General features: G+C 30.7%; 1 protein-coding gene across 2 annotated transcripts; it reads right to left on the bottom strand.

Moving 5' to 3' along the window:
- Positions 1-574: 574 nt before the first annotated feature.
- Positions 575-9,736, bottom strand: LOC108338179 (E3 ubiquitin-protein ligase SINAT5). Of its 2 annotated transcripts, XM_052881075.1 has the most exons (4): positions 9,121-9,259; positions 8,397-8,553; positions 2,184-2,570; positions 575-1,339 (listed from the first exon to the last, which is right to left on the bottom strand). In XM_052881075.1, the coding sequence occupies exons 2-4, from the start codon at positions 8,520-8,522 to the stop codon at positions 977-979; spliced, it is 876 nt and encodes a 291-aa protein (XP_052737035.1). In that variant the 5' UTR covers positions 8,523-8,553; positions 9,121-9,259; the 3' UTR covers positions 575-976. The 2 variants fall into 2 exon arrangements, with proteins under 2 accessions (XP_052737035.1, XP_017430414.1); XM_017574925.2 differs by lacking the exon at positions 8,397-8,553 and having other exon boundaries at positions 601-1,339; positions 9,121-9,736.
- Between the last annotated feature and the right edge of the window lie 3,940 nt (positions 9,737-13,676).

Genomic DNA, 13,676 nt, shown 5'->3' on the forward strand with positions numbered 1-13,676 from the left:
AAAAGAACATTAACCTAGAGGTATTTTGGAAAATAAATAAAATGGATTAAGAAATAAAATGAAAAGGTGGAAGGAGAAGGTTGTGGTGGTGTAAGGAGAAACTCTCCATGTCAATTTATAATAATAAAACCTGGGAGCCGTCAAACCCTAAATCCATCAGAGCACCCGTCAGACCATAATATCACAGCACTAGAGATGATCGATGCGGCCAACAATCCTGTGATCTAGAGCAAACTCGAAAAATCACTCTGATCTAGCTAGCTTCAGATCCAGCCACCGCGTCAGCTCGCTTCGGGCGTGAAAATCGCCACATCGTGCTAGTTTGCGATCTCACTCGCAATTTTAAACTGCTCATGGATGATGCGATTCAAACCACGAACCAGTACCATTCGAGACGATTAATGCGATTCGAATATTGAATAGTAGGATACGAACATAATATAAGAGCAAAAACAAGTTTTCAAACTATTCGTATTGTGGAGGTGGAGAATCGTATTGTATCGTACAATTCGTATTTACACTTACTACCATGTTTTTAAACCGTAAATATAAAAACCATAATCATGAAAGCTAGTAGAGCAACCAATCGTACTACACTTACTCGTAAATTAGGTACATAAAAACTACAAAAGCTACTCAAGCAGCCAAAAATATGTTCAACCCTCACAAAAAATTGTCGTGTCGGTGAAAGAATTTACAAATTTGTGATGAGATAACTTGAAAATATGTTTTATCACTGTGTGGTCTCTTGTGAAAGCACTTCCTTGATGGCAACGAACGCGATTATCACACCAAAAGACTTTCTATCAAGTCAGGAGAACCTCACAGAAAATACGAACCAAATTTGGGTTGCAGTCTCTTTCTGATTAAGTAAATTTGAAACAAAACATTCTAATGTTTTATTACAAAAGTGGGGAAACTCATAAGGAGTTGGTGTGGTTGATACAGCTCCATTGTCCCAACACAAGCATTTGAATTAGTTGCAAAGATTTGGTATGCAGACCCCAGCATCTGGATTCTGTTGTTCCTTCCATATTCTTCCTGTAACTCTTAGTTTGAGCTCTTTCTTATCACCTCCAGAGAAAAATAAGGCCATGTTTCGTTGAATAATGAGACCGTCGTGGCTATCCCTGACTTTCCTGTGGCTATCGCGAATACTTCGTGGTGTGCCCTCCCAAATGAGTTTCCTGCCATTTGCCCCAACCTCAAGGCTGTAGCTGTAGTTACGAGCCTCGTTCTCATCACCCATAAATCGAAGGAATGCCATGTAAACAGGAGCCATGCCAAGCTGGAAAGCTTCGAAGTGAAGGCAGAAGTATTGCCCAAAACAATGAAATACCTATTATGGAAACAAATGTCAACTGCTAAACAGGAAAATCACATGCATGCACAACCTAAAACATAATTTTAAGCTAGTTCTACATTTATGGAAAACATAATTTCAATTTCTTTTTTCTACTTTTCTATCTTAAAACTTTTTATACAACACTTTGTCTATAGAGAATGAAGTACATTTGAAACATTTGAAGTATATAGAAAAGAAATACAAATTCTTTAATTAATCCTACTGTCTTCCAGACTTGGAAAGCTTGAGAGTAAAAAATTAGAAATAAAGTACGAAAAACGAGAAACAAGAAAGTAAAAATATTAAAAACGAGCTAACTAACTTGCATTAGACTTTCTGTGCAAAAACAAAAATATTTGCTTAGAAATTTACATAATCAATCATATGAGGAATATTTTATTAATATTATATCAAAGATTGACTATCTCATTAATATTTTTTATTCTTTATTGTAATAATAACAATTATAAATAATTAAAAATATGAAAAAAAATAAATAAATAAAAATGAAATTATTAATAATAATAAATAAATATATCTCACTTTTCACTTGTTTCTACCTTCTTTAACTCAATCCAAACAATTTCATTTTTTATTCTCTTTCTCTTCCATTTTCTTTTTCACTTACTAACTTTCCATTATGTAATCCCATGAATACACAAAAGGGAACGAAGTAAATAAATAAAATATTTCTTCACAAAATACCGTTTAAAAGATTTTCATATAGCAGCATCTCCTCACAACTGAGTGTTCCCACGAAAAAACACAGTTTTATGAGCATTTGAATGACCATTTGACACAGAAGTAATACTCTACCAATGAAATGTAAAACACTTACGGTTAGCATCCAAGTTGCATTCTCTACTTCACGAGGATTGGATTTCACATAACGATGGTTGAATGTGCAACCTGTGTGCATGTCCACCTTATGATCATCCCTCAAATGTGCAACAAGGAAGGGAATGTCTCCAACAACAGAGCACTCTGATCCAGCATAAGGACAATTGTATGGTCTAAAATTGCATACAGTCTCATGCTTAAGCTTGCTGTAATATGGAAAGATTTCGGGACATCCAAGGGAATAGTACTTGCAAGGTAACTCAAGTGATTCAGCCACCTTCTCCAGTGCTAGACACCTAATATCCCCAAGCTCTTGTCTACAAGTGGGACATCGATTGTGCACCCTTGTTTTACAAGTGGAACACAATGTGTGTCCATTGTGACACTGCAAGAAGCTATATGTTACTCTTCTTTTCTTCCCCATTTAACAAATACATACTTTTCAGCAGGTTCAACTAATATACTCCAATCATCATAAGAACAACTTTAAATGACTATATAGGTTCATAAACAAATATTAGGCTGCATACGAGAAAATTAAGATAATTGAAGAAATAAATGTTGGGCAACATTCTACTGACAAGAAATTTTTGGCCATAAAACCACAAAGTAACCCTCACTTATGCCAATACTCGCGAAATCAAATTTGGCATGTTTTATGAGTGCGTATAAATTTGAAATGTGGTCATGCAAGAGAGAACAAGAAGATAGCTCTGAACATACCAATACAAGTACTATGTTTTTGAAGAATAATTTATTAAATGTTATATATGGCATCAGAGATTACCTAGATTCATCGTTAGGTCACCTACATTTGTCACACTCCACACGCCATAAACGGTATGAAGGGGTATTGAAAAGTCACCTTAAAGCAGTCATCCCTAGTCCACCATAGTTGTAGCCCTTTTAGAGACTGCCTTAATTGCAGTCTAGAGGGCATTAATTTAATCTCACACATCAACTAGAGATTTAGTTTATCAAATTTAGGTAGTTATGATCTTACAAGTCAATTTTGTGAACCTGCATATGTTTTAAAGCTTAAGTTCTAAGAAGAATCAAATTATCTCTTCTTTCGTTGTTTACCAGAATTATTGCTGTTAGCACTTTGCAAAAGACACCGGGTTTTGGCATTATTTATTAGCTATAATCCCAGTTGTCTCTGGTGAAAAAATTGACATACAAATAGGCCAAAAACGTTTACTTGATTTTTTACAGGTAAAAGTGATTTTTTAAAGGTAAAAGTGATTTTTTAAACCAAAAGTCACTCAGGAATTGTCCAAAAGTCTTTTCTCCCCTTACAAAGTGAAAAAAAAAAAGTCAAAAAGTATTAGCATTTAATTAGTAAAATTAGGAAGAAAATAAAAGAAAAAGTAACTCACATTCTTTCCATTTTTCATTTCACGAAAAAGGACAAGCATCTGTAAGTCTAACCAAAGAAGATATAAGCTTCAATTTCACATTTTACTCCAAGTATATCTCATAAACAAAACCCAGTTTGCATGTGCAAAGTGGTACTAAGCCTGACAGCAAATTTATAATTCCTGAAGAAGAATGCAACTGCCATTCATATGTTCCATCTCAGGGTGCTAGCAGCTTTACATTTAACCATCAAAAATACAAGTTAACAGGGACGGAGGCAGGCATGCATGTAAAATATCCAAAACTTTAATTACAATGGTAAATTGGTGAAAATGTTAGAAACATTAATCATCCCTTTCATGAGACAAACTAAATCATCTCCTTTTTTAAAAGATTAAAAATTACAAATATTGATCCCCAATTTCACATGCTGAGAACATAATTCTATGACTTTATAATGAAAAATAAAACTATGTTAATAACAAATATTTAGGAAAATATATTATTAATTATGTTCTATAAATCTATTAAATTAGAATATATTATGTTACTTATTACACAATAATAGCCAAGAACCCTCGAAAAAGAATATGCTTACAAAATGTTAAAAAGTAGAAGAATGTTGTGTCATGACAACAGTCATAAACATAAAGCAAATTTTAAGGAATATATCGTGCAAGATGATATTCGCTTACTTCTCCGAAGACTTATATCGACATATTTGGATTCAACACTCGATCATAGAAACATGTTAAAGCCTCACATAGAATGCTTAAAAATCAAGGAAAAGATAATAAAAACAAAAGGAATTGAGAACGAGACTAAGATTGTACATAATCAATTTGGATTTAGGCCAAGAAGAAACTGGAACTTTATCTTCTAAGGAAAGGTACATATGAAGAGTATATATATGAATTAAGTCGAAAAAAGCATATGGTCGAGCACCGAGAGAAGTTTTTGCGAAAAGAAAAGTTTATGCACGACTTACATCTAAGCTATACACGACACATAATGAGGTAACTACCATGTGACTGTGTGAGAACTTCTAGACTAAGGAATTTCATATAAAAATAGATTTACATGTAGGACTCGGCCTTGGGTCTATGCTTATTTAATTTTGTCTACGATGACTAATGAATACATGCAAAAGATTAACCTTAAATGCATGTGTTTTGTGGATAATAAGGTTTCAAAGAATCAAGAGAGAAGAAATTAACTCTAAACTTGAGCTTTCAAGATAGAAATTAGAAGCAAGGGGGTTTTCTCTTAAATTGGGTAAAACAACCTATGCACCATGCAATTTTAGCAAGAAATAAGAGGAAATCATTCGAAGGTAAAATTTAGAGATGCCATCAGGTTAAGTTTACGTATCTAGGATCAATTTTAAAAAATAATGAAGAAATTAATGAAGATGTCACACAGGATACAAACTGGAATGTTAAATTGAAGGAAAGCATAAAAAGTTGTGACAACAAAGTACCTACTAATATTGGGGAAAGATTAAACGTGACCTCCATTATATCATTATCTATCAAAGATGGGTCTCGTACTGAAATGTTAATAAGTCATGGTAGTGTTGATATGCTTGAAGAAGAGTTCGAGAAGCATTCTGAGTTATGGTAAAGTCATCTAGCAGTTATGAAGGAAGATTGCCAATATAGGGAAAGTAAATATGTCTTCATTAGAAGGAACAAGAGTATACTATGGGATACACTTAAAGAAAGAGACATCATCAGAAACAAAATGTTGATTAAGATCAAGAGAGAAACATAAATTACATAGTGTTCTCTTGCTTCCTCTAATAAGCAAAGCCTTTCTGGAATGTTACACACAATTTCTAAGCTCAGGTACTCAATGAAAGTCTTTATGAGCTCATTTTGTTTTAAAGAGAATGTTCTTATCTTCATGTCTACCAAGAAGATCTCATAAAATCCCTATAAATATCAAAGACCTCTTGAAGGAGTCGCTAAAGCCATCCCACGCCAATACATCCTAACAACCTTTTTGTCAACTCTGAAAAGGGTATCTATTGTGTATGATTGTATTTAATGAGTCTAGTAATTAAACCAATAATAGAAGGAATTTGATCACCAACTAGAACATGACATATGATCAAAATCTAAATGTACGCTTCTCAAAACCAAGACCATATAACATCCATCAAGTTTCTTGTTGACTTTCTCTAATAAGTATGCTACTAGAAATCTTTTAACTTCTTCTAGTGTGGCCCTCCTTTGTCATATGTGAAACCATGTAATGATTGGTTTGTTTGAGAGAAGTTACATTTTGAATTGCATAAAAAAGATGTTGAAAATCATTAGCAAAATTATTTTGTGCTTTCTTCTAACAAGAAATAGGTTTTGAAAGATTTGAGCATCTCTAAATCATCAGGCTCAACTAACTGCCTTAAAACAACACATAGTTGGAAGTCAATATTTGAACACTGGGATTTGTTTGCATTAGGAATAAAGTTGAGTCTTGCTAACGTAATGGTCGGAATAGTTGAAAAAAGGAGTAGAACCTAATGAACCAATCTCAAAGATGAAAAATAGTGACCAAACCTAAGGAGAGAAAAACGGAACCCTAAAATGAGAGAGAATGTGTCCCAACACCAAAGTACATCAAAAGAGTGAAATGAAGTAAAAACAAATGAAGGCAAAAGAGGTTAGAGGGTCAAATGGAGGTATTGCTGAGTGATTCTGACAACATGATGTGATGGCATACCCCCAAGCCATGGCCAAGTATAATCAAGAAGAGTTGGAATCATTTGTGAAAGGATGGCCCAAGCTCTTATCATCATGGGCCATCAGTGAGTTCTTAATAGATTAGGTTTATTTTAGGTCTTGTATCATGGACCAAGTAGTATAGAATTTCCTTTTTGGGCTTTGTATAATAGGCCATGTAGTGTAGGGTTTTGGTCAACAAAGGTCAACACCCAATATTGACCCAAGAGAGGCCCATATTCTAAAGTTGACCACATGGGTCAATGTTTTGTCTTTGCCTTGGTGAGCAAGGGAGAAGGGTGTCCCACCTTTAGGAGAGGTGGCCATGTGGCATTCTCTCAATGGAGAGGATTTCCCATAGGTAGTGGTCATGAGTCATTCTAGGAATGGAGAGGATTCTCCAATGTTAGTGGTCACATGTCCTCCTCCTAATGGAGAGGATTTTTACCTTGGTTTCCAAGCTAGCCAAGTTGAGGTTTTTAGGGTTTTGCTTCTATAATTTGCAGACACCTTTAGGGTTACCTAAGTTTATAAATAGAGGTGTCTCCCCCATGTAAATTAACCTTTGAATTAAGTATTGTTATGCTATCAAATTTGTGCCATACTACTCAACTTAGGTCACCAAGGTTAGAGCATCCCTTCTAGGTTTCCTCTAGCCACCCTTCCTCTTGAGTTGGCCCAACCTCTCTTGAGGGCACAACAAATTCCAACATAGCCTCTACCCCTTGCTTGAGTCATATAGCTTGGAGGAGGAGCTACCATCTCACCACATCAGACCGTGCACAATATTGTCACCACCATCAAGCTTCCGTAACCACCAACCCATTTGGAAGTCTTCACCTTGCTTGAATCACATAGCTTGGAAGAGCTTTTTCCAATAGGAAGGCAACACGTGGAGAGCATGAGCCAAAAACTAAGCATGCTTAGATCAGCGTGTGAAGGTGCGTGGATGGGTTGGGTTGCACTCCTTGAGGCACACCCAATAGAATGATGTCAAATGGTAAGGATGAGTGAGAGTGACAATAATGCTAGTGATGACACCAAATATTATTGAAGATAATGAAGGAGAAGACAAAGCATGATCGTACCAACTCTAATACCAACTTAAATAAATAAGATAGAGAAAACAATGTATTCATTCAACCTACACTGTTGTCCTTTTGATTGAGGTGTATATATACATAGGCCCTATGATTTATATCAATACATACTTCAATTTTTAATTTTCCATTCCTCTTGAACAATAATCCCCTTCCTGGATTTCAAATATTAAAGGATTCGGTTTATGGCTTGTAAATATCTTTCCCTTGGATCATGCATGAATTGACTAAACTACACTGACAGAGCTTCCCAACAACTCTTTCATATTGACCTTTATTTCGAGTTGAATTGTCTTCATCACTCCCAATTTTATGGTTTTGTTCTATGGGAACTCCAATAGTCACAAAATCGATCTTACCATTTCTTTTAAAAGATTAAGAACATTTTTAATACAGTAAATGGAGGAGATTTGATATCCTCTAATAATAAAGATAATTAAGCGTAACTCAATCTCACAACCAACTTGTAAGGTGAGATTTGCACCCACTTATATATACCACGGTAAATTTCTAATTCATGCGGAATTTCCAACACCACCCCCTCACACGGATGACTATATCAAGCGTGGGACTAGATACTTATAGGTGGTTGTGGTCCTATAATGGCCCAACCCTGGATGTCATAATAAGTCCAACAAGTCTCATTAGGATAAACTATGATACCATGTTAAACTACACAAGACATTAAGCTAAACCTGAGTGTTTCTAAGACATTATCTTGAAAAAAAAATGAATACAATAAGTAAAACAGATTCAATATTTACGTAGAAAAATAAAAATATGATACGGAAATAAACAAAAAATATCCTAATAATAGTAATTATGCTCATTATTTCTATAATTATAATATAAGAAGCAAAATCAATATCCAATAGTGGGAAATATTTGGAAACATATTTTTCCTCTAACTTATATCTATAACAAGTAGAAATTGAACGTTTACTTACAACGACAAGATGACAATGATTTAACCATTGGAAACCTACTTTAATCTTATTAGACATCCAACAATGTTGAAGCATATCCAACCTGAAGCATTTTGCACGAGATAGAGGAACCAAGATTTACTACAAGTTTAGCACTTTCCGTCTTGGGAAATGAGTGCTTATGTGTAATTGAGATCAGAACTTCCTCAACTATCATTAATGAACACATGGATATGGTTCCTTAATTGCTTCAGAGCACACTACATAAATAATGTTAAACGCTAGTCATCTCCCATGTATGATGTTTTCAGTATAGGAAACAGTATCTACAAAGTAGCACTTAGTCAAATGATCATTGATCAATTTGCCATTATTACACAGTATGAAATGATAATGAGCAAATAAACTTTCCTCTGCAAAAATATATTTTCTTAAAAATCAATGATATGAAATACATGGCCAGTCAAATTCGCCGACTCAATCACTACCATTGCAAGCATTGACCCAAGAATTATCAATCAACTGCAATCAGTTGTGGTTAACAAGACATGCTACTTGATAAATAGTGCTTTCTCAAATGGAATGAAAACCTAAATCTCCAAAACCAAATCCAAAACTTCCCCAAACCCCGAGAAAAAGCCAAAGCAATGATCAGAATAAACTCAATTCTACTCCAAACCAATCGAATTCACCAAAAAAAGATCTCAATAAATATTAGAACAAAAAAAAAAGCTTTTCTTCCCACACCCCACAACCCTAATACGCAATTACATATAAAATTACACAACAAAAACACAAATAAGATGAAAATGGGCACAAGAGCTGACCTGGTGAATAGGGGGGTACATTGAATTTGTGCAAACAGGGCATTCAAGCAGCTCATGAACGCTGGTTGCAGGAGAAATGGCGGTGGCTCCCATAACATTATTGCTATTAGCACCTCCATTACGAGGCTTGTTAGAGGAAAACTCAGAGTGGTTATGAGGATGCAGAGTGTGGTGTTGGATCTCATCCTCATCCATGCCATCAGAAAATGACACACAGTCAATGCTGTCCATCTCCATTGATTCACCAAAACCCACTAAGGAAACAAACAACCACTGATCAAAACAGAATCTTCAACCAATTTAATTACCTGGGTACTTCCCCCTTTCTCAATCTTCTTCCCGTGCCCTCTCCAATCCCGTTTGTTTCTCTCTTGTTTTTCCCTCACTATCCCGGAAAATTTTGCTCAGGAAAAAGAGGAGGAGTAAAAAGAGAAGAGGAGAAGGAAGATGGGGATGGTGGTCATGGATCGATCCAATGGGTGAACTCGGACAAAACCAAACACCTTCCTGTGGAAGAACAGGTTCTTTTCTTCTCTCTCCCCTGGCGAGGTTGAGGTTGTCTCGAGTGTAAATTGGGAGAGAGAAACCAAATGAGAATTGCTGGATATGGTAATTTGGATAGTTCACTATTTGATCCGACGGTTATACGACTCATTTTTGTTTGGTTTGGTTAAAATAATCAGTTCGTTGATATTTCTCTTAAAATCTTAATTATTAGATTCTTATATTTTGATTGATTTTAATTAGATTTTATTTTTTAAATATGTAATAATTAGATTTTTTTGTCATTACTAATACTAACACAATAAATATGGGTCGCTCTTGTGATTTTTGTATTTATTTTTTAATATTTTATACTTTTTTATTTTACAATTTTTTTATTTTTTCACAGATAAATCATGGTCTAAATCTCAATTTAATTTATATTTATTTGTTGATTTAATTTATATTTTTTTTAATTAATCAATTTTGTCTTTCAAACTAATATTTCTATTAAATTAATATTTTACATTAAACTTTATTTAAATTTTGTTTTAAAGATTTAAATATATATTCAAATAAAAAATGGAAAGTTTAATGTTATAAAATATCATCACAAATATATTTAAATTTTTGAAACAAATTTTAAACAATATTTAATGAAAAAATATAAATTTAAATAAATTTAATCATATTAAAAATATCAATTTTAATAAAATATGAATATAAAATTTATATAAAAATTAAATATAATCTCAATTTAAAAAATAACGAAATTATTTAATTTAAAAAAATTAAAATTGAATTGACTCAAAATAACAAATATATAAATAAAATAAAAATTTAAATATTGAATTAATATATCTTGACTTGACATTTAGTAAAAAAGAAAAATTAAAAATTAAATTAATAAATTTTAAAAAAATTTAAAAAATCACAAAATTACATGTAACACATATTAACAAAATTAACCAATTATACATTTTAAAAAAATCCATTTAAGACAATTAAAATATAGAAACATAAATCAGATTTTGAAACCAAGAAAGAAAGTATTTTAACCTTTGTTTTCTCGACTTTAATTTTTCATTACAGTACAATTTTGATTACGATGTGCACTGGTTCATAATTGTTTACTAATAATAAATTTAAAATATTTTAATTGAGTTTTTAATCAATTTTTATGATTGATCGGTACAACATAAAATTAAACTTTTTAATTGAATCCATGCAATTTTATTTTTCCCTTTTGGTAATGATGTGACATGGCACTCGTTTTGATGATGTATTCATTGCTTTGTTCGCATTTTAAAATAAACTTTTTTGTTTTTTATTTGAATGAATTTTTTTGTTTTTTATTTGAATATAAACTTTTTTGTTTTTTATTTGAATGAATTTTTTTGTTTTTTATTTGAATGGATTTGGAGGTAATTAAAAGTAGATTTGAAAAAATAAAATTTGTGAGAATTAGTGTAAGATTTGATTGATGTGACAAATTTAAAAAATTTGTTTAATTGGTAAAAATTGAAGATTATTAAAATGCCCCTAGTTATTAAAGTAATATAAAATGATATTTGTTAATGTTATATTTAATTGTAAAAATGTTTATAAAGAGTAAAAAGTTTAAAATAATTATTAAAATTAATTTTTAAAAAGTAAAAAAATTATAATTTAGTAAAATGAATTTATTTTTAAATGTAATATTTTTTTGTAATATAATTTACTACCAAGTAGTATGAATTTATTTATTATGGAAGTGAGATTGACATAGGTAGTGAAGGTGTATGGACGAAAAAAAAGGGTGCATGAAAAATATGCTGGTTTAATCCCAGACAATACCAAAACATGCAACATGGGGTGTATGTATGAAAGCCATAGGTGCCACACACAATATTCTCGGTCCAAGCCCAAAGCCCCTTTACCTTCAGATTAGAAACCTAGCATTTCTTCTTTTCTCTATTAGGACAAAGAGCTTAGGTCTCTTCTTCACTCTCATCCATGGCAGGCCCTACCTTTCATATGATCCATCGTCGCGCCTCCCCTTTGTCAACAAAAAGCAACATCAATGACGTTGCCCACGCTAGAACTTTTTCGTCCTCTTGTACAAACCTTGCTCACGCTGAACCAACCTCCACGACAATCCTTTTGCTCGGCCGTAGGTCCTCGTAGCTTGCCAAGGCCATTGTCGATGGCACCAGCCTCCATCAAAGGTGTTAGCTTAAACCACCAGCCATGCACGAAACGTTTACACGGTTCTGGAAAGGAATCAACGTGAGGGAGGAAGAATGTTGGGGAACCGAATACTACACCCACGAATCGAATACACGCTATGCTCAAACATTTACTAAAACCGAATACAACGAAGTTAGAATCGAATACACACATTCTTCAAATCCCATAACTGCTAGAACCGAATACAAGAACGTAAATATGCCTTCTGTGCAATTTCTTCAAGGAGTGCAACCGGATATGCGTAATGGAACCAAATACAACTACATTTTCATTTTCTTCTCACCACTGAAACCGATTACCAGATTTGTGGAACCAAATACACGGCCATGAACAAACTCTTCTTCAACCGTCGCTGCTTGAGTAATCTTAATCTTCATCCATCAACCTGTCCTCAATATCAAGCTGCAATCAACCCCTCAAGCACATCCCTCAAACCTTTAAGTGCCACACACAAATCACAAAAATAAATTACCTCCGATGAACTCCCTTGCCTCTCACTATTAACGAACGCAACTTCAACACACACATAACTCTCAACACTCCCTTCGTGGTATTTAACAAAATCATGAATGCACATACGTAACTTGTGAGGAAATCAGTGCAAATCTGCTCGTATCAGCGAGATGAAAAAAAGAGTCCCATCTCGTAATTTTGTAATTTTATAATTTTATAATTTTATAATTTTATAATTTTATAATTTTATAATTTTATAATTTTATAATTTTATAATTTTATAATTTTATAATTTTATAATTTTATAATTTTATAATTTTATAATTTTATAATTTTATAATTTTATAATTTTATAATTTTATAATTTTATAATTTTATAATTTTATAATTTTATAATTTTATAATTTTATAATTTTATAATTTTATAATTTTATAATTTTATAATTTTATAATTTTATAATTTTATAATTTTATAATTTTATAATTTTATAATTTTATAATTTTATAATTTTATAATTTTATAATTTTATAATTTTATAATTTTATAATTTTATAATTTTATAATTTTATAATTTTATAATTTTATAATTTTATAATTTTATAATTTTATAATTTTATAATTTTATAATTTTATAATTTTATAATTTTATAATTTTATAATTTTATAATTTTATAATTTGATAATTTGATAATTTGATAATTTGATAATTTGATAATTTTATAATTTTATAATTTTATAATTTGATAATTTGATAATTTGATAATTTGATAATTTGATAATTTGATAATTTGATAATTTGATAATTTTATAATTTGATAATTTGATAATTTGATAATTTGATAATTTGATAATTTGATAATTTGATAATTTGATAATTTGATAATTTGATAATTTGATAATTTTATAATTTTATAATTTTATAATTTTATAATTTTATAATTTTATAATTTGATAATTTGATAATTTTATAATTTTATAATTTTATAATTTTATAATTTTATAATTTTATAATTTTATAATTTTATAATTTTATAATTTTATAATTTGATAATTTTATAATTTTATAATTTTATAATTTTATAATTTTATAATTTTATAATTTTATAATTTTATAATTTTATAATTTTATAATTTTATAATTTTATAATTTTATAATTTTATAATTTTATAAATTTATAATTTTATAATTTTATAATTTTATAATTTTATAATTTGATAATTTTATAATTTTATAATTTTATAATTTTATAATTTGATAATTTGATAATTTGATAATTTGATAATTTTATAATTTTATAATTTTATAATTTTATAATTTTATAATTTTATAATTTTATAATTTGATAATTTGATAATTTTATAATTTTATAATTTTATAATTTTATAATTT

Source organism: Vigna angularis, chromosome 7 (genome assembly GCF_016808095.1).
Source record: "Vigna angularis cultivar LongXiaoDou No.4 chromosome 7, ASM1680809v1, whole genome shotgun sequence".
Taxonomy (NCBI): domain Eukaryota; kingdom Viridiplantae; phylum Streptophyta; class Magnoliopsida; order Fabales; family Fabaceae; genus Vigna; species Vigna angularis.